The sequence below is a fragment of the Crassostrea angulata genome, chromosome 10 (genome assembly GCF_025612915.1).
Source record: "Crassostrea angulata isolate pt1a10 chromosome 10, ASM2561291v2, whole genome shotgun sequence".
NCBI classification, from domain to species: Eukaryota; Metazoa; Mollusca; class Bivalvia; order Ostreida; family Ostreidae; genus Magallana; species Magallana angulata.
In genome coordinates, this window is record NC_069120.1 from 47500502 (window position 1) to 47527282 (window position 26781).

The window sequence follows — 26781 nt, forward strand, 5'->3', positions numbered from 1 at the left end:
ACTTGAGACTTGCCTATCAATAGCTAATGCTTTACATTCCAATAACTCGAAAAGAAGAATATAATCCATATATACGATTTAAGAAAAAATATCTGTTTAAAAAACTGAACTTTTTTTTAATTGAAAAGGGCCCAAGTTTGTTTTAAGGTGCATGCAATTTGTATTGTTAGAGGTAAACTATGCCAATATTTTCATAAACTTAATGAGCTTTTAGATATATTATATACTTTTTGATATGGCAAAGACAGATACTTATCTTATCGTGAATTTACACTATAGGAGCGTTAGCGATCAGCCGGGGGATCTTATTTCTATTTGATCACGCAAAACATGGATATATGACCAAAACTCATCACCATATCTAGAACTTCAAATAACTTCCTGATCCACCTTTACATTAAATAATTGTGTAGAAATTGCTTTGTATTAACATTTATAAAATCACAAAGTTTGACATAATGCTCATAAAAATGTTGTGCATTATTTGGACATTAATGAACTTAATTGTTACTAGGGGGTATGGTAAGTAAACATTTTTTATATATATAAATCGGAGCGTAACCAGTGTTTGTTTACTTTTGATTTCATAAAAATACCATTATATTCCTTGCGTTGGGAATTGTCATTATTAATCAATTTTAAAAAGGTTGAGAATTATGATTGCATCCAAGCCTGATCAAACTAGTAATGTTAGTAAACCATGTTAAGAGGGAAGTGCGGCCATCTTTTACATTCAAGGATAGGAAAGTAAACATTTCTTGAACTGACTTGTTTCTACCCAAAACTGGCCAAAATGTTGCCAAAAGATATAAAAGTAATAAATATGATGTCCCTTATGTCATTTTGTTTGAGAAGTATACATATAAAACATGACAATGCCCTTTAAATCACTCAAAAGCTGTCGAATTGCACAGCTAGTGCCTACAGACTTATTTTGAAGATTTAAAAATTTGAAAAAATATGAAGGGGTTTTTCTGGTGTCTTGCTTACAACTGTTTGTTGAGAAAAATGTTTAAGTTTGCTTATCTAAGTTGTAACTTTGTCTCAAAGTAGGGTGCCCTATTCTTAAAATGGGCCTCAAAAACTATCAATTTTCCTATGGAGGTACACTGAAGGTATATTTTCATTGAAATATAATGTATAATATCTTAATTTAAGACCTTTTTGGACCCCTATCCGACTTTAAACAAGAATTTACTATAATTTATACCTATAGAACTAACTCAAAACATCAAACAAACATAGGACATGTATAGAGATGTACATGTATATCAAAGTCAACAGGAATTGTTTTGAACTGACATTTACTTTTTTTCTATGAAAATATAACGTCAATATGTCTCCATAGGCACAGGAGGTCTAAATATAGACTGGATTTCTCTTGTTCTAAAAATAGATCACATGCCGACAGATAAAAATAGGGTACCCTATTTTGGGGCAAAGTTACAACATAAATATGTAAGATTCAATCTTTTTCTCAACAATGGTTGTAGACAGGACACCAATGAACCCCCTTCATATTTTGTCAGATTTTTAAATCTTTAAAATTAGTCTGTAGCTGCGCAGTTCGACAGCTGTTTTAAGTGATTAAAAAGGCATTGTCCTGTTTTTGTCTTAGTTGTAGTACTTCCAGTTCTCAATGATTCTTGTATATACAGCTTTTGTAGTTTTCCTTTTTAAGTAGTATGTTAATTATTTCTTTAACAGATGATTTATCAACAAATAAGGTCGCACAGCAATACAAAACATTCAGTGGTTGCCATCTAAAGTCGTGTGATGCTAATAACGCTGTTGATAGAGACATACAAACCTGTGCCAGGATGGACGATATTGGAACTACTGCGACCTATAGAAGTATCTGGTGGTATGTAGATCTCGGAAGTACATACAATGTAGTTAATATCAGGATACAGTTCAAGGACTATGAAGGGTATAGTAAGTACTTAACCAATCAACATATTTTTATCATTAGGTCATCATCGATAAATTTTTAACCTTATTTGAACTTGGAAATACAATTGTACCTATACGATTTCCATTAGCAATTATTATATATATCATTCATACCTTTTTCTAATTACCTGATACATTAAAATTCTGAAAAGAAAAGTTAGATAGAAAACACCTGACAATGCTGAATTAACTAGTGTTAAAAATCTAAAATTCATCATTCGCTCCTTCACTTTGTTTGACATCATGTATTATTTAACAGCCATGAGACAGAGAGGTCGTTTTGCCGGGTTTTCCTTGTATGTGTCCAACACAACTAATCAACATATGGGACACCTGTGTTACAAGGACGGACCTCAGTTACCTCCCCTAGATTTCAACACAAACTGTATAACATATGGACGTTATGTTATCTTTTACAATGAAAGACTACTTGGAACAACCTATCCTTATGATTATGAAGTATCGTCAGTTTTTACAGAGCTGTGTGAAGTGACAGTTACAGGTATATACCTATTTTTGTAATCGGCTTCGGCCGATCACTGTTGTGTCAATATGAGGCATCCGGCAAATGCTTCAACGTGCGCACACATTCCGCTTGCATAAGTAGTTCTTATAAAAACTTGAAGCTTTGGTTTAGTATTTATATAACATTTTACTCAGTTTTAATTTAATTCATTTACCTTAAGAGATGCAAACATACATTGAATACAGTTCGACCTGTTAATTCAAGAATGCACATGTTGTCTCACGCGTAAGAATTTCGAGCGAAATTCATTCAGTAATGCAGTTGACCTCGATGAACTGACCTCGATCATAAGAAGATGATCGTGGTGACCTCGATTTATTGATGTTGCATAATAGTAGCAAGGAAGACGGATTAATTTATAAACACTGTTACGTTATAATGCGACCTCAATAGCAAGTTATGATGTCATTCAATGTTTTTCAGTCGCATTAAATTATTAGTCCCCTACCGGTTTTCACCGGAGGGGACTATAGCTTTCGTCTGCGTCCGTTCGTCCGTCTGTCCGTCCGTCTGTCCGTCCGTCCGTCTGTCTGTCCCACTTCAGTTTTCCACACTTTTTTCCTTTATGCGTTTTTAGGAATAATATGAAATTTGCTGAACCGCTTTAAAATGTCAAATTACAGATCAAGTTTACACTTTTGTAGCGTCTGGTTGACATATTTTCGAGAAAATTAATTTTTTATATTTCAATTTTTAGCTCACCTGAGCTGAAAGTTCAAGTGAGCTATTCTGATCACATTTTGTCCGTCGTCCGTCTGTCCGTCTGTCTGTATGTCCGTCTGTCTGTCCGTCTGTAAACTTTTTACATTTTGAACTTCTCTAAAACCGCTTATCCAATTTCAACCAAATTTGGCACAAAGCATCCTTATGGGAGGGCGAATATAAATAGCAGAAATAAAAGTCCGATCTGTATTCAAAACGGAGAAAACCTTGAAACTGTAGAAAAAGGAGGATGCATTTTTAAAATCTTCTTCTCAAGAACTACTGAGTCCAATTCAACGTAGTTTAGCATAAATTATCCTTATGGGAAGGAAAATATAAATTGCAAAAATTAAGTGATAATTCTGTTTTAAATCTGGGTTATTACGAAAATAATAATAAAGGAAAGGCGTGTTTCAATCAGTTTAATAGCTTCGGGTTCGGCATCCGGTAAAATGGGTAGGCAAGACTTGGCCTGGGTAAAACAAAAGATTGGCAGTTATTAATCTGCTAATCTTATTAAAATTTCAGGATATTTGATGGACCAGTATATTTGTATTCACTGTAAATATTGCTGCAAAATAATGCGTATTTGGAAATGACGATTGCCGATCTGCCCCGGCTTTTATTTTGCCACGGCCCAGGTTTGCATACCCATTTTACCAAGACTCGTATTCCATACTTCTAAAACGAGGTTCTTTGTTTAAAGCAGCCGTGACATTATACGAAAAAGGGTCGATCTGACTATGATGAATTTGCTTGTTGTGCAACAGTTCGCGTATGAAGGGAATTTTTTGAAACATGCAAAATATATTGGTGCCGATTTTGTGAAGTTAATTGAGGCTAAATATTTCAATGCGTTGACAGTTTTCACACATGACGTTGGTGTTAACTAGTTCTGGTTTGCGTAATGGTAGATTAATGCAATTATAGGTTTTGTTAAGATGCTTGGCATTTTCTCGAGTTTATTCAGTTTAAATAGAGTTTGATACCGCTGACGGAAATATGTAGGTATATATACATGTATATATATGATTCATTTCGAAAAAATAAATTGTGTTCTTTATTTGTTATATATGTTTCTTGTGTTTAATTGTTTACAATTTCTATTTACTAACCATATAAGAGTTTTAAGCTTCGAATTATAAGCAAGATACAGAGATTTACTCACAGTTCTATGTTTGTACACAGATCTTAAAAACTAAAGATTAAAAAAGTAAAAAAATTGTCAATATTTTTAAAGAAAATTTTCAAAGTCTGTTCTTCCAGAAACCAACTTTAACAACTTATTGTATTGTAAACTTAACCTTTTTTCGTCATTATTACTCCTTCTGTACATGTGATCCTTGACTGTGTTTGTGTACATTTGTATAAACTGATATTGAACCTCAAATTCCAGTGAACTGGTCTTGAGTGAATAAAAGAATTGAAAATCTTAGGCCATTCTTTTTTTCCATTTTAAATGCTGAATAGGAAATACCATGTTAAAAATCTTAAGCTGAATGTAATAAACTCATGTGAACAAAATATGACACAAACCTAGGCGAACTGTGAGCTCTGTATCTTGCTTATAATTCTACGATTGACGCTGAAATTTTGGTTGAACATTAGAACTTCTATATGAATTAGAGTATGTTAAATACTTGTAAAAACAAAATAAATGATTGATATTCTGTATATACCTACTCTCTGGGCCCCTCTTTATACAATAAATAATGTGAAATCTACATCAATTTTGATAGTTTTTCAGACACGTGTAAATAAAAACGACATCTTTAAAACAGTTTCCATAGTTCTGACACATTTCTGTTGCGGGGATAAAGTAATTATTGCTATTCCTAAGAAAATATCACAGCGGGAAATTATCCTGGTTTGTACGATAGTTAAATATCAGTCATTTGATTATAATGGAGAAGACAAATTAAATTTTTGAATGTTTTTAATTTGAGTAATTGAGCACATTGAGGTACAATTTTCTTTTCACATCTATACATGTAGGATTTTTTAAATAAAAAACAATAACTATTATATATATTTTTTAAAATACAATAACTAGTAAGTAGTTGATGAAAAAAATGTACCTATATGCTCTCATATATTTTGATCGCTTTACAAAGTGGGGGGGGGGGGGGGGGCATAACGAAAATATAGGGAATTGGAAGTTAACAACTTAACAGTGTACCCCTACCAAATGTTTAGTTTTATATCTTGCGTAGGATTTTCTTATTCTGCTAAAAAATAGTATTTCATGAAGGTACAATGTCAAAGATTACGTGTATGCAAAAATAAGTGTAAAATTCGAATACTTCACATTATTTATTTTTTGTTATTCTACCGAGGGACCATATGGCACAATATCTTTTGAACGCCCATTGTTGCTCAGGTGAGCGATGTGGTACCATGGGCTTCTTGTTTAATGTTCGGGTTCGTTATCGGGTTCGATGTGTATTGAATTTCTACAAACCGGTAGGGGACGTGCATTGCTTATGCAATGCTCTCAGAATGCTGTTTTAATACAACTCTTTCTTTGTATACGTGTCAATGTTCTTTGAAGAGCCCTACTCAGTATTCTGAAGAAGAAGATACATTAACATTTAATAATTACGCTAATAATATAAAACTAGACAAGGAGTTTACGAACGGCTTTCCCCAAATTTATTTCAAAATTAAATTTGTTGACGGTTTAGAATGATGAAATTATGTATACAGATTCAAAATATTCTATATTTTGTAAAAATACAGTACTTTTTTAATTATTTTACATAAAACTGATTATGCTGATTGCTTCTAACTATCTATATATCATTATTGCCGATCATTCCTTTAAAAGGAATGCTTAATTGTAAGTATTTTAGATATATTTTATTCAATTTTTCACCATGATATAATCAGCACTTATATACATGTACATGTAATCTGTAAAAAGGTTGTTCCTCTTCTGATGTTTATGGAGAAAACTGTAATAAAGTCTGTCCAGACAACTGTCAGGGACGTAGATGTGATATCATTAATGGGACCTGTTTAAGCTGCACACCTGGCTGGTTAGGAGAACACTGTGACAAAGGTAATTTATTTATTTTTTTAAACGAATCAACATGATGAGCTCTTTATATTTTACAATCAGTAAATTTTTACTTTTTTAACAAAGCATGCCCTGCCGGACATTATGGTCTACAGTGTGAATCAAAGTGTGTTGGACATTGTAAAGACAGCGTCGGTTGTAATCACACGAGTGGTTTGTGTGACAACGGATGTGATGATGGTTGGACTGGATCAAACTGTACCGAAGGTTGTCAGAATAGTCATATTAACAAAAGTTTAAATATAAACATATTAAACTTATCTATTTAATTCACATGTTTTATTTATATACAATTTAAAACAGACAAATCTTAATCAATGAATGCAAGTAAATCACAGTCAATTAAACTGTACTGGATATTTTAAAGACAACAACCATGTCACCACACCAGAGGTTTGTGTGACAACTGAGGTGATAATTATTATACCGAGAAAACTGTACGAAATGTTTGATTACTATAAAAGTATATACTGTAATTATTATGATAAGCAAACATGTACAGCTATAAAAAGGACGTGTTATCTTTGATCATTCATTGCACTCCATTTGCGGACACTTTTTAGCCGGGCTCTGCTGAAAGCAGAGTCCTGGCTATAGGCAGGCAAATCGCCAATGTTACTATAAATAGCACAAATAAACAAAAAACCAAACAGCGTCAAGGTAAAGCTTCCGCTATACCAAATAGTTACACAAAGAGCCACGTTTTGTCAAAAGTGTTGGCATTTTGTTCTTTTTTTTAAATTTCGAATTTTTAACTTCTACTAGACAGACATATTTTTTGTCTATAGCCGCTTACAAAATTTGGTCGCTCTCTGATGCTTTGCCGACATTAAAAGCATGAGAGAGAGAGAGAGAGAGAGAGAGAGAGAGAGAGAGAGAGAGAGATTTTCAGTCTTTACTACACAATATGCCTAAAGACACACCAAAAGAGCCAGGCTTTCAGTACTTCAGTACTTTGATTATATTAGTCATTCAAATAACAAATGATAACAAAATGTTTACAGAATGCCCTTTAGGGAATCATGGACCAGACTGTGTGTGTAAATGTAGTGGGAGGTGTTTAGGTGACGTTGCATGTAACAGAAAAACCGGAAAGTGTGACACTGGCTGCGATATTGGTTACACTGGAGAATTGTGTGAAACAGGTATGATGAAATTAAATATACACTTCACTATTCGTATATCTTAGCAGGTGTGATTTAGGTTGAAACGAATATGTGTGAAACAGAATTTTACAATCAAGCAAAGAATCAGTTCATTGTATTTAATTTCTGCATTGTTATTATTCACGGATTTTTAGATTTGAAATTTAGACAACTGACAAGTATGCTTTCAGTTTACATCATACATGTAGGACTATATTCGGTATGGTCAAATATCTGACCCCAATTTTAACCAATTTTTAAATGCTATTGTATAAAAATCAAATCTTTATAAATTATAGTACAGAGGATGCCTATCATTTTAATCTTGATTTTAGTCACCATTGCTCATTCGCTGTTTATCTATGACGTCACATAAATGACCAAATTCCTGCAAATTTGCAAATCCATGAAAATGCTGTCATTTTTTCTTTATAATTTGCATTCGGAATTAAAGAGCGCAGGTCTGCTCAAGTACGAATTTAACATATGTTTTTATTCATATAATTATACACATCATACTAAAAAATGGTACTTGAGCAAGCCTGTGCTCGATGTTTCTCAGTCGAAAACCGTCGGAAAACACCCACATTTTGCTACAAATCATCAATATTACAAAGTAATACTATCTTCATGACGTCATCTGTACATTATGACGTCGCTATAGTGAAAACTTTTTACACACTTATTTTCAATTTGATTTCAACTATCTTCCACCTTATCTTTTAAGCTCTATATAAAACTTTAATAGGGGGGGGGGGGGAATGCATAATACCGCATATAGTCCTTTAAATAATAATAAGTCGTTAATTTATTGTAAGATATATTTTGTGTAAAACTATGATCTAATTAACAAAACTGCGTTTTACAAAAATACTTACTACTCTGAAACAAATAACTCATGCTCAGTATTTATCAGCTACTAAATATTTTAACCTTAATACCAATGAGACATAAAACAACTGTATTTGTTTCATATAAATGGCTATTATTTTTAAAGAGATTTAAAAATTTATTTTCTTTAAATAAAAAAAAATAGCTTATAACTCCTTCCGCTAAACACCATTATTTATTTTATATTGATATATACGTAACATACACTGCTTAAAAAGGCATCCCAATATTACACCTTTTGCTTAAACACCATTTTATATTTTGTGTCCCAAAACATATTTTACACTTTTAAACTGTTGTCAAATTTTAATACCTTAAGTTACATTTATGAAATTTACAACAAAAACAAACAACACTACGTCACAAGATGGCGATTAAAATGCTTTGTCAAACTATTTATATCATTCGATTGAGTTGTACATGTATATCGTCGTAGCTCAGTGGTTAAAGTATTGGGCTTCTGAACCGCAGATCATGAGTTCGAATCCACCTGGAGCTTTTGTTCATGCTAACTTAATTCAATTTTAAAAATTTAATTTTTCATCTAAAATTGCAAGTTTTTTGCATATTAGACTTTAATACCTCTTATCCATCATGATATCTATCATAATCAAGTAAATTTGCTGATTTGAGAAAATATTTCACAGTGTAGTGAGCCACCGTAACTCCTGGAACCACACATTATCAGAATTTACAATTTACAAAGGGTTGGTAGATGTCTTTATTTCATTAAATTTAAATTTCGTTTATCGTGCATCGCCTTCGAGGGAAAAAGCCGATTGCGGCCGAAACAGTTATTTTCTCACAGTTAAAAGGTTTTTCCACATAAAAATTAGGTTTCGCCGAACCCAAGAATCAAAAGTTGTGTTTCATGACAGCATTATGGAGTGGGCTTCTTTGGAGAACCTTATTGCATATGTTAATTTTCAGGGTCGGGTCTACTTTAAATATAATAAAAATATAATAAGCAAACTCTAAGCGACTTCTAATGTTGGTCTTTTTCAAATGCTGCATCACACTTAACTCGTAAGGAATCAACTTTTAAATTCAATTTAAGCATTCTATGAACAATAAATTTACCAACGGTGCCATTTAGTTCAATCAGTAAACTTCCTCACTGGTATTAAATTAGCATTTTGTTGAGCACATTAATTCAGACTGTTATTTTTCATTGTTCTCATATCTAAAGTAGCAGATTTACACTTATAGTAAAGTTGTATAATATCCACTAGCTGTTCACATTCAGTTTCATCTTATTAATGTGACGACGTCATTATAATGTCATATTTATATATCTTTTTAGCATAGTTGCAGATGTTCACAAATTATCTTAAAATAGCTTTTTTGATTTGCCAAAGTTATTGATGATTATACGTGTAATACATGTTTTCGGACATCCTGAAATATTACAATATATACTTTAAGACAATGATACCATACGTTCAATTACTAACTAATGTGGGTAATTAAATGATTAAATATATTTAAAACCATGTTTTAAACGCTATACATCATATTGTTTATATGATATGTAGCATTGACAGGTTGTGAAATCGGAAGGTTTGGTAAAGGTTGCAGCAACCAGTGCAGTGGGCACTGTCTCAATAACGTTCCTTGCAATTCAACCACTGGGCACTGTGATAGTGGGTGTGCTCCAGGATTTCAAGAACCTTTTTGCAACAATAGTATGTGTGTTATCAATTTCTTATAATGCATGGCATTGAGAGAAAAAAAATGTATTAAAAGGTTAAGGAAATGTCACTTAAATTTGTAGATTTGATGCATATGCTAATAAAACGTTCTCAATTAAGGATGATTATTACCGAGGGTTAAGTTGTCAAGTCCGGATTGTTTAAAGTTCAATAAATAAAATTTGTTCTAAATACAAAACACCTATAAGTTGATATCAATAAAGAATATAAGGAAAAGGATTCTAACACAGACACTTGTGGCAAAACATATTCGGACTAATTTATTTTATTTAATTTTAATATGAATAAATTTGGCAGCAATATGACAACTGCATGATAGTTAATATAATAGTTGACACCATGTATGGTAATGACTGCAGACTAGTCATTAAGAGTTATTTCAGACTATAAAACAATAAAAGAAACGTCGATTATTTTTTATTGATATTTTACGAATTTATTTTCGTAGAAAGAAAAAAAAAACAAATTGCCGGTAATTGTAGTGGGTTTTTTAAACTTAAAAAAAAGACAAAAATATATTTCAGTTATTAGCCTCTTTTTTTTTTAAATAATGAACAGATTCACACTATGATTAAGATTATTATAATTGGTTAAAATATAAAAAAAAAATTAAAAAAAAATTATACAGTTCAGTGAAGACAGTTTAGCTGAATAGTAATAAAGAATTAGGTTTTTAGCAATAGCGTAAAACACTATTAAAAATTTCTATAACACACAAAATAATAAAAAAGATGATCGGTTTTTTGTTTAATGACAGAAGATATGGATTATATAGTGTAAGCAGAATTGTTCACTTGAATACAAAGATGGGTTAAGTAACAACGTCGACGAAACCTGCATTTGCAGAAATGGAAACCACGGTTTTTAGACTGTAGCGAATAAAAGCTATCTTAAATGGTTTTAAATAAGCAATGGACGCAACAACATAAGGGAAAAAAAATTAAAATGTAAGCTCAAATATCGAACATAATAGTACACATTTAAACATTCAAAAGACTCTATATGTGTTGACAATGATTTTTTTATAAATGTTCTGACCTGAGGTTGAATATATGTAGCCGAGCAGTCAAGGAAAAATGAAGATGAAGTACCGTGTATCTGATGACTTCATTTGAATAATGAATATAGAGGCATTGACCTACAAAATAATACATTATATGAGAAAACTGACAAAATGAATGAAAATACATTAGCTATAAGTTACCACAAATACATTATACGTTTCATAAAAAAATCAATTACAGTGCGTACTGTGAAGAAAGCTAACCTTTGAACTTTACGAACATTCCAAGTATTGTAACTTTAATTACAAAAATACACTTTAGTATTGACAATGCAATTAAAATTAAACCAAGAGACTAAACATTTACACTGATAAGTAAAACGTAAGTTAATATGAAAACATACCATAAGATGCTTCGGATATCGACTGGATACTATTTTCTGGAAACGGTATACTGCTCTAACTAAATTAGAATTATAGGTAACTTATCTATACACATAGCTTCAATATAATTGGTTAATATTATGAACCTATGAAATTACAGATAAGAAGAACTCAATTCACTTGCGCAGTAAAACTTTGACTGATCTAGATTTCAGATTCCATTGAATGAAACGAAAAATAAAAAAACAAAACGAATAAATAACCATAAACTATCATATATAAAAATTTAAAAAATGGCGACAGCGAGATCTAAATCTATTTTTCTTAAACGATTCCTTTTGCATTAGTTCACAAAGAGAGCCAAATGAATTATTGATAAATTTTCATTAATGGTATATTTATAAACAAAACTTATTTGCCTTAAAATGAATATAAGGGGTTTTCATTTTTATATCACATTGTGCAGAATGATTTTTTTAGTAAGTAACAGTTCAAAGATAATTCTGTGTAATTATGAAATTAGCCAATCAAATTTATGTCAGGTAAATAGTTAGATGACATATAAAACACTCTACAGTATAACATACTCTGTATTTTGATAAACTATATGTTAGTAGTTTTTCGGGGGACTATACTTAGAATTTCATAAGTCTTAGAGGCATTTTGCAATCTATTTTGTTTTATTTCACAGCTGATTTAGAGTCCAATGCATTGATGGAAAGTTGTAATGAACCATCTTACATCGCTGGATTATCAGTCTTGGCTGTAATATGTGTTGTATTAGGCAGTGTATGCCTATTTTTAATGTGGTAAGATTTCTATAGTTAATTTAGGAATTTAAAGAAAAATCAATAAATAGGCATACCATTCGTTCAAATCATATATCAATAAATTAGATGTTTTGCTTTAGGTGATTAATAATTGAAATTTACCGTAAAATGCAATATGCAATAAATTTCTCTAAAGCCATCAAAGAGATATTTTTTCCATTTATTTAATTCGTACAAGAATTAAAATATATATAAGAGTATAATAGCAAATCACGTATGATGATAAAATATCAGTGCTATCACCCGAAATTGCTTTTGTAGAAAAAGATATACAATATTTTAAGGATTAAAAGATATAATATTAATAATACATTGTATGTGTTTTTATCAGAGAAAAAGAAAAAAAAATCATGACAAAAGTTTTTTTTTGGTTTTGAGAATTTACAAAGAGGTTTAAAGCTGTCTATCAAAGTTGAGATAATGGTGAAAGTTTATGGAGTTATCTTCCTTTGCTTCATAATGGCGTTACTAAATATAATGTAATAAAGAAGTTGTATCAAAAGATTATGCAAGTATTTTTATCATTTGAAACAAAAACAGTTTTTGAACATTTTAAAAAACAAATAGTAAAGTAATAAAACCAAAATCACTGATAAACAGTATATGTAAAATTATTTTGGTAAAAATACCAGATGGTGGTAATGTGTTATTGTGTTAGGATAAATATTCAAAGTTGGAACAGAAGTGTATATTACAGATGTAATCACTTAGTTTAAAGCTGGTTTTATTTTCTGTTTAAATGCCAACATGGAGAGTTCTGTCTACCCTTGGGGAGGGGGGATGGGAGGTCGCTTAAAGAAAACATGTTTTCTAGCCACCTTGTTTTAATTTTTCTATGAAAACATATACATAAAACCTATCTTGAAAGTTAACAAATGTGGGAATTTTTTTTTAAATCAGAACCTCGAACCTTTTCAATATCAGGCCCCGCCGTCACCAAACTTTCCTTTGCCTCAACCTCAGTACTCAACTCAAGTCCTTAAGGTTTCCTTAACTGAGGGTTTCCTCAAATAGCCGTCACCAATTGCGTTTAATTTCCCCTCAACTCGGTTGAGTTGTTACACTAATAATATCGAGCATTTTCGCGGTATTTTTACGTAATGTTTGTACGCAATAAAATATCTGTCGTTTGTTTGTTATTTCTTTGTAAAATGGCTGAAAAAGATATACTTGGGTTAATAACAGCGGGGAAAAGGAAACGGGGGGCTAATTGGACAAGTGAAGAAGAGATAATTCTAATAGAAGAGGTAATGAACTTTGAAGATCGGTTGTTTGGAAAAACGAAAGGGGCGAGAATCAAGGGAAAGCACGGGAAAATAAAAGAAGAGACCTGGAAGTCCATAGCAGACACTTTGAACTTGTAAGTATTATGATATCTATCTGTATTTCACTTACTTGTCGGTTGTTTTGATCAGACGATTTCCTTTGTGCACATTGTAACCTCCCTTAGTAGGTGTATACACAAATTTTATCCCTGTATAGTCCAGTCCTATATTATAACTGGCCGTGTGTTTTTCTTTTAATTATAGAAAACGCGTACAGTTTATAAAAATGCATTCCTTATACTTCATTAAATTGTATTGTTATACTTTCATGTTAAATACTGAAATCTGATTGGTTAAGACGCAGTTAATAATATTTACTATTACCCTCAGCGTTAGCAACGCACTTGGCAACGGGTAACATTAAAAAATGTTACATGCGCGAAAATTATGCGCGTACGGTTCGCTGTAGAATTCACGTTATTCCTATATAAAAGCAGTAAAATTTTCTTTAAAATTTTAAAAAAGACATTCAGTATAACAAAATAAATAGTGCCTGTTTGGGAGGATAACAGTTGAAATTGACACCCCTCGAAAACCATTGTAAACCTCCGCTTCGCGTCGGTTGACAATGGTTTTCTCGGGGTGTCAATTTCAACTGTTACCCTCCCAAACAGGCACTATTTATATAATAACACATTTTAAATCATAAAGACACTCTGATATTATTGCACTGACATACAATGTATATAACATGTACACACCACACGCATATATATGCATGCATGTTATAGTGAACGCGATTCCAGACCGCAAAAATATGCATCGTATCTACGTATCTACGCTCTTCTCTTTGGATTAACCTGACATAACATATAGAACACACAATACCAGTATTTTCTTTCTGAAATATAAATCTTAAAGTAATGTAAAGATTTTGTTTAGATTCATAAATTATCAATTAGAAAAAAAAACGAATAGAATAGAAAAATGCGATATTCCAAATGTTTGCATAGCACAAATGTATTGTTTATTTTCTTCTTTTTTTAATTTATTTAGACAATTTAAAAATGACAGAACGTCTGATTCCATCTACAAAAAGTATGACAACATCAACGAACAACAGGTATATATCGGCATTTATAGTTTAAGACTTTGTAAATTATTAAGCAAAACTGTGTTGATAATTAACATAAATTTCAGTGAAAGAGAAAATTGATGGCATACGCCGACCAAAGACAGGGGGAGGTCCACCATCGGCACCCCTTACGCAAGCGGAGGAAGCCCTGTACCAAGCAATGGACACCCGGCCCAATATTGTTGGATTGGTCGAAGGCATTGATTCCGATGGTACATGTAATGAAAAATATCATATTTATTATAGGTAGAACATTGTCAAAGTAAAATTCATATTAACGTTCTTGCATTGTCATTGCAGAAATAGAACACTGCAATACAACTTTAATAATTCTTATTTTATAAGTATGTGTGTATTTGCTAATTTGTCCATATTTCAATAATTAGATGAACGGCCTAAAGAAAAGAGGAGGAAGATGGCAACACGTGAAGTCATAGAAGAATTGGAAATAAAATCATAAAACTTGAAAACGAAAACCTCATCCAAGAAATTAGTGAACTTCAACCAGAGCAGAAAAAATAGAAAGGGGGGGGGGGGGGGAAAGAAATTTCAAATTGAGGCCGAATTATTAAAAATTAAGAAGTCTTCACTGTTGTGTAAATTAGTTTTGAATTTCTGGAATTCATTTTAGACCCTTTATGTAAATGACCAACTACCTTTGAAAATGAAGTGATATGGTCACGATTTTGTATTATTTATATAAATTGTATACGTATAATTATTGGTAATGCTTTCCAGTAATGCAACCTACCAATATTTGATTGTCAGTCGTAGAACTATAAGCCAGAAACAGAGCTTGTAAACAAAGCTTAGATCGTGTTTTTGCTTACAATTTGAATGCTAAGATGTTTTAAATGTTGAATTATAAAAAAAGAAATAGATATAAGGCGGAAAATACATTTTGATCATAGTCTTGATCATGCCCTTTTAAATAAATCACAAACTCGAGATTGGGGGAATATTTAACATTAAACATCTATTTATTCCTTCAAATAAACCACTTTTCCACTTGTATCTCCAAATTTTTAAAATGAATTGAAATAGAAGAAAAAAAATTTAAATTCAATACAAGAATTGTTGTTTTAATCATTTAGTGGAATATATACATATTTACTTTTGGATAAAACTACACTCGAGTGATTTCCGGTGTGTTATGAATTTTATAATATATATGCAGGTGCATATTCCAAGTGACTTCCCTCTGGAGAATTGCACTCAACTTGGTGGGCGGTCTCGTCAAATGCGTCCATTGACCGGTCTACTCTATCCATCACATCACCAGTTTGAATGCCAAGGTTATGCAGGATGACACGGGCGACGACGTATCATACTGCTTGTTCAGGAGCCGTTCTAAAATATTTTCATTTACATGTAATTATACAAATATTGACTTGAATAAAGGGCAAAATTGATTATGTTACTCCCCAAACGAACGGCCGTCACTATTATTTGGAGGAACAAATGTCAATTATATGGTTTCAACTAACAATGTAGGACTACTCTTTTGAGACAACAATCGTGGTTATTTAGAAGTTAATGTATTTTATGTTAATTTAATAAACTTCTTTCCCTCAGAATTCCTTGGAGACAGGAAAACCTCCGTTTCATGATGCCAAAACTTTGCTCAATGAGCACCCTTGTTATGCATAGGGGAGCGTTGAATCTTTGATGAGCGTTTGTTGTGGATTTAGATATGGCGTCATTAAGAATCGCTTGCAGGAGTATCCTGAATCGACCAACAAAATTCCATTGTGTTCACCTAAACGTACAAGTTTTATTAAATACAAACTCATCATCATTGTCTTAATGCTTTCAATATATATTTCATTTCCTCTATCAAATGACAACTGGATTTAATTTTTAAAATATATTTTTTACCTCTTTCAAACTGTCCACAAGGGAGGACTCTCGCCAGATCCTACTATCATGAACACTCCCGGGCCAGCTGGCACACACGCTTGTGAATTTAAATTTGGCGTCACAAACCATCTATTCAAAAATAAAATTCAACTCCAATTATATAAGGGGACCGCTGATTTATTGCATATCATTATACTACACAATTAATTAATTGTAGAGATGTTGGTATGGATGTTGAATATGTTTTTCAGTTCTTATCTTCAATATTTCTTTAAGCATTAAATGTGATTTGAAATACCGAAAAAGAAAATAATAAAAAAGGGACCTGTACATTTAAAGAATAAAACCCCTTTCTATTTACAAAATCCAGTTCGTTTTCAGTTGGAGCCAGGATTCTAATAAACGTGCCATCAATACAGCCCCGTATGTTCGGGAATCCTGTGTAAAAGTATTATAATGGTGAAGAATATGACACCCTTAAAGCACACAATCCATCGGATGCATGTAGGGGGGTGATGGTAGGTTATTGTATATATTTGGTCGTGGTTGGCGGCAAATGAAATGAAATTGTACCCAATGCTGTCAACCAGTGGAATTCACTAAATATTGAAGCCAGAACAGCAACCTCAATCAATTTGTTTTGCAAACGCATGCCTAAAGTTACGAAACCTCCTATTAATTTGTCTTTTGGTAAACGCTGTACCAACATTATTCATACAAAGCTGAGACATAACTGTGTATTAAATTATGATCTTTGTAAACGTAATATTATAAATAATCCGTTGTGTTTACGTGGTCAAACAGAAGATGTGTGTATCATTGTTAGAACTTGTTTCTTGTTAACTTGTTAATCAATTAGATTTATCTGTTCAAAACAAAACAATAACATTAAAAATTCCTCCCCCCATATCTCCCTAAGGGAAAAATTTGTGGGACCACACATGAATATCATCCATAAAATTAAAATTAAAAATGACAAAATTATATTCTGAAATACGAAATTTGATGAACAACTTCCCCAATTTTTTTCTTAACAAAAATCGAAGCACGAGTTATCCTTTTTAAAAGAGAAGGTAGAAAACAAAACAATACGACTGATAACATACCGTCAATTTTGATGAATTTTTGCTTTGTTTTCTGGGCTTCCTCATCTCTCGGAAAAACAATAAATTGTTTTCGAACATGGAGGAGGGCCTCCGTTATCGATCTGCAACATCTGCCGACCGTGGACTCTGATACATTAAAACTATCACCTATGGGTTTGTGATAAGCACCTGTCGCAAAGAAGCGAAGACAAACAAACAGCTACCACATCGGGGGTAAGGCATTGTTTCTAGTGCTTTCTGATAAGGTACCGCCTATTAAATTTAGAAGATACACTTCAGACGCCTGTCTAAATCGATAACGCTCAAAAAGCTCGTCGTCAGTGTACGCCTCTCAGGGGTTCAGACGGTCCTGAATCACCCTTTTAAGGTTGCTATGAATCTATACTTAAATATTTGAGGATTATCTCAAAATTGTCCCTCAATTTTGTGTGGTGACAGCTACTTGAGGGTGAGGGAATAAATTTGAGGGAAAACCTCAGAGTTGGGGGATGTTCGTGACGGCGGGGCTAGGTCATGCACTCTATTATTATCTTTATCTTTTTCGCTAAAATGATAAATTGTATAGCCCTTGTTGAATGATTTCAGGCAAGAAGGTGGTGTTCATTACACTATTGAAATTTGTCTACTCCAGAATAAAACTTAATTAAATGCATTATAAGACCCCTAAACAAGTTTGTGTATGGGCTTTGGTACTCAGGTGACCGTTAAGGCCCATTGGCCCCTTGTTTATTAAAGCTGAAGTGTTTATCATGAAATTATAAATCGAAGTTTAGGAGTCTATTCTTATTTATTTCAGGAAATATTACAAACTAGTAAAGATGATGCACTCTTTGCAATATATATCTGTAATTAGAACATCGACACAGGACAACAACGCTGACGATTATCAACAATATGAAGAACTACGTATATGAGAAAATGGATGTCCCAACATCATTTAGACATTAAAATAAATACATGTATAATTATCAACTATGCTGGACAATTAATTTTTTTTTCTTTATTAAAGGGAATCAGTTCTTTTGAACAACATAGTATATAGTGTTTGTATTGTTGTGCTTAAATTAAAGAATCACAATTTGGATTCTGATTATATTTAAATAAAAAAAACTACTAAAAGTGATGATATGAATGACAGTATATGTTTGTCTAAAATTGAAATTGAGTCTGAAATTTTCAGAATAATAAACTTTTGACAACATTTGATCAGCCAACGCCTCACTGATTTCTTGTGCAAATGATTATTGCTCTTTGGCTAAAACATCATTTTTTTCCATAAATAAACATTTATTTAACGGTGTACAAGCAATTTAAGGACGTCAAACAGTATCTATGAGGTTAGTTATATAAGAATGAAATGCTGTTTTTATAACATCCTGAATCAAAAATAAAAAAGTTTTTTTCTGTATGTATAATGACAAGATTCAAATGTAAATTTTACATAACATGTAATTGTTTCAGACCATTGTATAAAATGATCCCTTCAAAATAAAAAAGAAATTATGAAAGAGATGTCATGACTTTACATTATATAGACCCTGAAACCTCCTTCTACACTAGTTGAATGGTTCGGTTGTGTACGCTTTTTAGATAGTATGATTTGGTTTTGCACGGCACGAATCGATTTGTGAACGTAACGATTCGTACAGGCACCTAGTATCGTTTTTGAAAGGGGGGGGGCAGACTCATTAGAAAAATTATGACAAGCAAATAAAAGAGAGGGGGTACACTTTCCAAAATTCTGAAAATCCTAATCCGAGGGTGGGGTGGGGGGGTCAATTTCATTGCTTATTTCCTTATTTGCAATAAAAAGTGGGGGTCGAACCCCATGTCAATTCAATTTTTTGTATGTAAATTAAAACAATCTTTGCTACCTCAATTTATAAAAATTTCAATTATTTGTAGTTTCCGTTCATTTTCTTCGCAGTTGTTTCCAAGGGAAGGGGGGGGGGGGTCATAAGTGATTTACAAACATCTCTTGTTTAAAAAGTGTATACTTACGACTATTTAATTGTAAGCAAACAAAATACAATTACATAAATATCTGAAATTTAAAAAGTTTAACCTTCAAACAATACACACATTTATCCACGAAACGGAAAATTAAGTGTCTTCTCACAATTTCGTCAGCTTGAGACGCCGATCAACATTTATGGCAAGGCTGGCCATGGCTGTTTCTAGAATATTTGAAATTAGCATACACATATGTGTATAATATACACACATATACCTGTATACCCTATCACGGTAACACGGCTGTTTAAAATTGGGTACGAGTTATGATTTAAAACACGTACAAAGTCGGCCATCAGAATGCAGCTTTAGGAAGTCCGTCCACTTCTTTAGCGTATTCCATGCGGCAGATATACATGTACTTTTATTTGCCTCATTTGCTAACTAGTTTCTAACCAGTTATTTGTATTGTTAGAGATAAACTATGTCAATACTTTCATATATGGAGGGTAATCGTGTTCAAAAATCCAGACATGTAAACTATGCAATCGTGTTGATGTGTGAGCCTGAGCATGAATATGTGTAATTCTGATCGTGTAACCTATAAAACTCGGGCATAAACACGTGTAAGATTTGACTCAGTTCCTTCGCATGATGCACATTTTGCAACTTTATTGTTTACATTAGTTAATTAAACCTTCAACTTTGCACACTTTCAATCCGTAGTTTCTGCATTTGTAACTTCAGGCTCGGCAATAGCACATCTGACATGATACAAATTGACAAATGTAAAGTCTAAAAGTTTGTCGAATTTTGACATGACCTTATATGGAAACAGTGACGTCACTGATAGAAAAAGGCTAGCTGCAGATAAAGGCATGCCGTAATCGCCGGAATAGGGACGGTGTTATATAGTGCCTTTTCCCCCTAGCCATCTTTCCCCCCGGAAAAATGGCTATATAGCAGTTCTTCCCCCCGGAAAAATGGCTATATAGCAGTTTTTCCCCCACGGAAAGCTGACTATATAGTTGGCTTTCCCCCTTTTTATAGCCAGATTACCCCCCACGGAAAACCTACTATATAGTGGATTTTCCCCCATTTTTACTTTCCGGCCATGTTTATTGCGGACCATTCGTGACAATAATTAGCAATAACTGATATGATATTAATTTCTCACAAAAATGGATAATTATGGCATTTATTAATACATAGAATAAAATACATGGTTTTTCAACCCCAAATATGAACTAAGGCATGCGCCTTCATAACATGCATGTGTCATCATCGTTTATTTCACCTGTTCTCACCCCTTTTTGGAACACCGTTTACACGGATTTCGGAATACCTCTAATCTTTTTCATCTAATCGATGCTTATCTACAGTTTTGACTTCGACGTTATGAACACGTGAGAACACATTTGAGTGAAAATTCGCCGGTTTGGAAATTTAATTTTCCAATGTATTACCATCAATTTATAAGCTTCTCCCAGGGAACTAACTGACCAATCTTGACTTAATTTTGTAGAGGAAGAGAATAAAAAGTGGAAATGTATTTCTACCTTCGTCCAAAAGGCTTTCAATTTTAAATTAATACTGTTAGAAATGACGATCTTAAAAACAATTATATATTTCTTCTTCTAAATATCAAACGGGAGACAGGGTGCAATGATATGATGAGAAACTGAAATGTTTTAGTTTTACTTTGATTGATGGGGTTCTAAATCATGGTTAAGGGGTATTTTAATTATGTATTAAAAGCATGCTTTTAAAGTTAGTGTTTACCATTTCGTTTTAAAGTTACGCATATTCATATTTTTAAGCACATTTCTACGAAACGCGAGATATTATGATGTAAACATTTTAAACAACAATGAAATGTCTTCACAACCAGAACAATGTCGGTATCTTTGCTGGTTACTTTGGAAATGTGAAATGGAACCTGAACTAACTTTATGTTTATATTGTCACTCACTATTTGCTAATTTTTCCACTTTTAAGTTTGCAACGTGATTTATAAATATACAATTTGGAAAAAGATGCTATATAAATCAAGATATACGATTCAATTACCTAAAAAATTTATACTATTTGTTTCATATTTTTGTAATAAAGACTTACTTGCCAATGTGTACAATATTATTTCTTCGAACAATTAAACAAGGGTAATTAAAAAAACAAAACAAAAACAAAAAAACAACCAACACATATTGTGATGAGCTGACATTTTTTTAAAATACAAGCTTGTTCTTCTTATCAACTAACAAGTAAAAAAGTCGTATATGCGCTTAGGTTGGCTATTTTTTTTTCGGTTTCTCCTTTTATGAATAAAAGTTCATTGATTTATTTATCTAATTATTTATTATATCATTAGTCATCTTATGAATTGATTAAATGTTTTGAAGAATAATGAATTTTACCCGCGTACCTTTTTAAAAAAAATTTGTTCGTAAATTAGGAACAAAAGCAGCAGAATTAAACGTAATTTTCAATCATTTCGATAAAGAAATATATAAGTGATTGTGTATTTTTAAATGATGTTTTACTTTTAAATGACCGTAAAAATTTGTTCATGTGGTCATCTATAGTTTTTTAGATATGGGGCCCTAAAAAATACATATTCTTTATAATTGGATTTCAAACATCGGCCTCGAAAACAACAAAGGCTCCTACCCTGCATGGGAGCTTAAATTTTCGGTGTCATCTACTAGTGGTATACCTCTAGCACTGTGAAAATATGGTTAATTGGTCATCTCTACAATTTGAGATTCGGGTCCCCACCTGGTTAACGCCTGCCACTATAAAAATATGGTGATATGGTCATCTCTAGTTTATGAGACATTGGACTCTAAAGAATATGCATTATAATTATTGTAATAGGATTTTAAAAATCGGGCTCTGAAACATCGGAAACAAAATTTCTCTAAAACAGAGGTTTAGCCTTGATGAAGTTTTCAAAAACAGACAAACAGTCTGATAAATTTATCAAAAAATTCTTAAAACATTCTCGTTTGATACAATTTCAGAACACATAATTATGCATATAAGGGTATAACTTGTAAAACTTTTATTACTTTTCTTAAATTACCTAAATTAAGTTCTATGTGTAATTCCATTACACACATGTTCAACTTTCAGCATTGTCTATAAAAATAATAAATCGGCAAAACGAAACTTAACCTGTACAGATGAATGCAGATATACATGTATGCAACCTGGGAGTGTAGAAATATTGATTTTAATCCTTACTGGATTTCCATAAATATTTTTTATAAAATCTGAACCAAAAACGTGAGGGAGAACCCCTACTATGGGGGAAAAGCTACTATATAGTAGCCCCCCCCCCCCCCAGGGGGAAAGGCTACTATATAGTAGGTTTTCCGGGGGGAAAAGCTACTATGGGGGAAAAACTGCTATACAACAACGGAATAAATAAACAAAAATATTAGGTAAGCCTATAATCATATTATCTCTGGATAACAACATTTCATAGAGTATTATTTTTCGGAAAATTAAATTATGAGATTGGTGTACATTTTATCAAGAGAATGTATAAAAGATGCGAGTAAAGAATTTGATCGGCTTTAGATATCCTCTTAGAACTGAAAAAAAATCCCATTTAATGACTTTGTTTGAATACACGTGTATAAAGATATATACGCATTTTTATTCATAGGCGTCTGAACCGGGAGGGGGGGCTGGGGGGGGGGGACTTAGCCCCCCCCCCACTTTTTTGCGAAGTTAGACCTAACCATTAGGAACATAGCAACAGGGAGGATTCAACCCCCCTACTTTTTCCTCGCAACAAAAAAAATTGTTCCTTAAAAGACCTTAAAGAGAATGAAATATTAATAGTGATATTGAAAATTTGAGTCATGTAGGTATACTAGCACCCACCACCACCACGGATTAGGAATTTCATGATTTGGGGGGGGGGGGGGGGATTGGGCAGGTAAGATCGGAGTTATTGGTATACCCTCCCCCACGGATTAGAATTTTCATGATTATGGGAATTCTTGTCAATATTTTTCATGATTAGTTTAGCCCCCCACTCCCACCCCCTTTCAATTTGCTTCCGACGCCACTGTTATTAGAGTACATGCAACAAATTGTTAAAGTATAGGCCTCGCGGCTGAATTAAGAAAATATCTCCAAATGCATCCTTATCGCTACCACAAAGTTGTGACAAGTTGTGAACCCCCCCCCCCCCCCCCCCCACGCGAAAAATTACACGGGGTCCGTCAGCTGAGTTGAAAAGTTATCGATAAGAAAAACAAACTATTTAAAGACATTGGTTTTTAGATTGTGATTACCCGGTAATATGAGACATAAGAAACGACAACTTCTTTAAAAAAATGAATAAAAATTCCGAAGATAAGGTTAAATGTCGTGAAATTAAAATGTGTATAAATTATTTTAAGAAATGTTTCTTTGCATTGTCGGCAATATATAGGGAAAAAAGCCTATCATGCAGGTAAAAATTGACATTTTTTAAAAATTATTTTAAGCAATTATTACGGGATTGAGTATGACGTCTTGAATGTCGGTTCAATATACAGACTCACTTTGTGAAGTTGGCTGATAAAAATTTTCTGGAGAGCTAGTATAATACAGCTTTACAGCCACTTGTGAACTAGCTGCAGGTCTGTAGCTCCCTGTCTAAAAATACAGATGGACGATCTTTGAGCTACAGTGCCTCCCATAGTAAAAACTTCAATTTACGGCGCACAAAAAATATGCGCTAGTTTTTTTTTTATTATTATTGAAGATTGTGTTATTATTTATCTTTCACTTACACAACAACAAAAAGTATAAATACATGTAAAGTAACATAAATTTTTCCGCGAAAAATTACCAAATCCTTGCAGGTCGTTTATTCTAACTAATTCAGAAAAATAACAAGAGTAAAAATGGGGTACTCTATATGCAATGTTTTTGCCCAAAAATGACTAAGTTCAACAGCTGATATTTTTATAAATTATCAGAAATCAATATCCTAGCAATTTGCATACTTCTGATATATATGTATAAATGATCTGCAAAAGAACAGCTTCCTATCTTGAAAACTGTTCGAGGATTTATCGGTACAATAAGGGTACCTTTTTGACAGACACTCGTCCGTCTGCAATTTTTACTATTTCAATAATCGGAAACCCAGTTAAAAATTCACTCTCAAAATTCTTAGAATTCAGAAGCATTGGAGTTACATGGGACCTCACGGCGGTCTTCGAACCCCATGCTGCTCAAAATATATTTACCCCCTTAGGAAATTTCTTGATCCATCTCATTTCTAGAAAAGAGTACGCATTTACTTATATTCCAGTTTAAATTACATGCCAATTTTTTTTTTTAGAGATATAAGATATTAGGCATTTCCTTTTATAATACCATGAGAATTATATTACGGAAATTAGCGCATTCGTCACATCGGCAACGAATTTTTTTCTACATGAACCTCTTCCTGTTTGGTCCAGTTTCAATCACACCTCAATTTTTTTTCTAAAAATAATACCAGTGTTTTCGATAAAAAAAGGTGTCGTTCATTAAAAGCTTACTGCAACAGTTTAGCTGAATATTATGTTTATTTTTCGTTCATTCCGGTCCGGCGGTTACGGCATGCCTTTTCCCGCAGCAAGGCAGTTGCCATATAAGGTCATGTCAAAATTCGACAAACTTGTAGACTTTACATTTGTCAATTTGTATCATGTCAGATGTGCTATTGCCGAGCCTAAAGTTACAAACGCAGAAACTACGGATTGAAAGTGTGCAAAGTTGAAGGTTTAATTAACTAATGTAAACAATAAAGTTGCAAAATATGCATCATGCGAAGGAACTGAGTCAAATCTTACACGTGTTTATGCCTGAGTTTTTATAGGTTACACGATCATAATTACACATATTCATGCTCAGGCTCACACATCAACACGATTGCATATTCAGATTTACAAGTTTACGTGTCTGGATTTTTGAACACGATTACCTTCCATATTCATAAGCTTAATGAACGTTTAGACATGTTATATATTTTTGATATAGCAGAGATAGAAAGAACAGGGGTGTACAATTAGGCGTTGTATATCCCCCACTCAGAGCAATGAAGACGAAAGAATTTTAATTCAAATTAGAATATTAATTTTTGACTTGTATGCATTGTTTTCATTATAAATACCACGATGGAAGTCAATATTGTGATTTCATTCTATTAACACGACAATTATAGGTTTCCAAATTAAGCTGCACGCCGTTTTTACCTAAATCTTGGACCACTCACTGTTCTTAATTGCAAAATTAGGTATGAATGGGTCCTGACTCCATCCTAAAGGTACTTTTATTTAAAAAACGTTTTACTTTATTCACACCTACTCCAATGAGTCAACGTAGCCCAGAATGATAGGCGGAGGCCTGTAGTCCATCCTTCTCCACGGAGAGGGTGTTAGAATCGTATAGACGGCGTTTTATTTTTCTATAAAATTCATTTGCTTTTAAGTAAAACATGTTTTGCTTTTTTATTGGATCATTATGAAAAAAAAAAATATCTAATACCATTTATATAATGACAACAATTACGTAATGTTCATAATCTGTACACACAATGTCGGATAAAAATAGCGCTAGCACATATATGAGATCATACTGTAATGCTAAGAAAGCATCAAATAAAACAAAGGGGACAAGTAGCAAGTGCATGTGTTATTGTATATTATGTATTTGTAAGAGAATGCAGTTCTATATTATACATGTACATGTTCTGATGAACAGATTTTTTATATGTTCATACGCCATTTCAAAGTCCTGGGTACGGGGGATTTATCAGGCCTTGTACGCTCTTGTCCTTTATCTGGTCATGAATTTATGATAAAGGAGCGTTTGCAATGTAGCTGAGGAACCTTATTTTTACACAAAGATTAATCACTCAAAACATATTGATAGATGACAAAAACATACCGCCTTACCTAGAATTTCAAATAACTTCCTGGTTCACCTTTATATTACATAATCGTGTGGAAATTATTCGTTTTGAAAATTATGAAAGTTTGACATTATGCTCCTAAAAACGATAATTTGGACATTCCTAACCTTTATTGTAACTAAGGGCTATGGTAAGTTAACATTTCTTTTATATACAACTCTAAACGTAACCAGTGTTTGTTTACTGTTTACTTTCGTTTTATTTCATAAATATATGTCATGCTATTCCTTGCATTGGATATTGTAAAATATATATATATATATATATATA

The 26781-nt window shown here is 32.6% G+C and overlaps 1 protein-coding gene and 2 pseudogenes across 1 annotated transcript; 2 read left to right on the forward strand and 1 right to left on the reverse strand.

The window, feature by feature from the left end:
• The first annotated feature begins 458 nt into the window (after window positions 1-458).
• Window positions 459-10007, forward strand: LOC128166013 (neurogenic locus notch homolog protein 4-like). Its single transcript, XM_052830931.1, has 7 exons — window positions 459-522; window positions 1708-1935; window positions 2213-2455; window positions 6105-6242; window positions 6327-6467; window positions 7265-7405; window positions 9841-10007. Exons 1-7 carry the CDS (start codon window positions 459-461, stop codon window positions 10005-10007), a joined length of 1122 nt encoding a protein of 373 aa, XP_052686891.1.
• Window positions 10008-13376: 3369 nt separating this feature from the next.
• LOC128165524 (uncharacterized) lies at window positions 13377-15273 on the forward strand (annotated as a pseudogene).
• A 512-nt stretch (window positions 15274-15785) lies between these two features.
• Window positions 15786-17799, reverse strand: LOC128166014 (putative nuclease HARBI1; annotated as a pseudogene).
• Window positions 17800-26781: the final 8982 nt, after the last annotated feature.

Bases quoted from the DNA above. Each gene is read 5' to 3' on its own strand.
- LOC128166013 (XM_052830931.1), top strand. From the start codon at position 459: ATGCTCATAAAAATGTTGTGCATTATTTGGACATTAATGAACTTAATT. The intron at 2,456-6,104 runs GTATATACCTAT...ATCTGTAAAAAG, and splicing joins GTGTGAAGTGACAGTTACAG to GTTGTTCCTCTTCTGATGTT. The intron at 6,243-6,326 runs GTAATTTATTTA...TTTTTAACAAAG, and splicing joins AGGAGAACACTGTGACAAAG to CATGCCCTGCCGGACATTAT.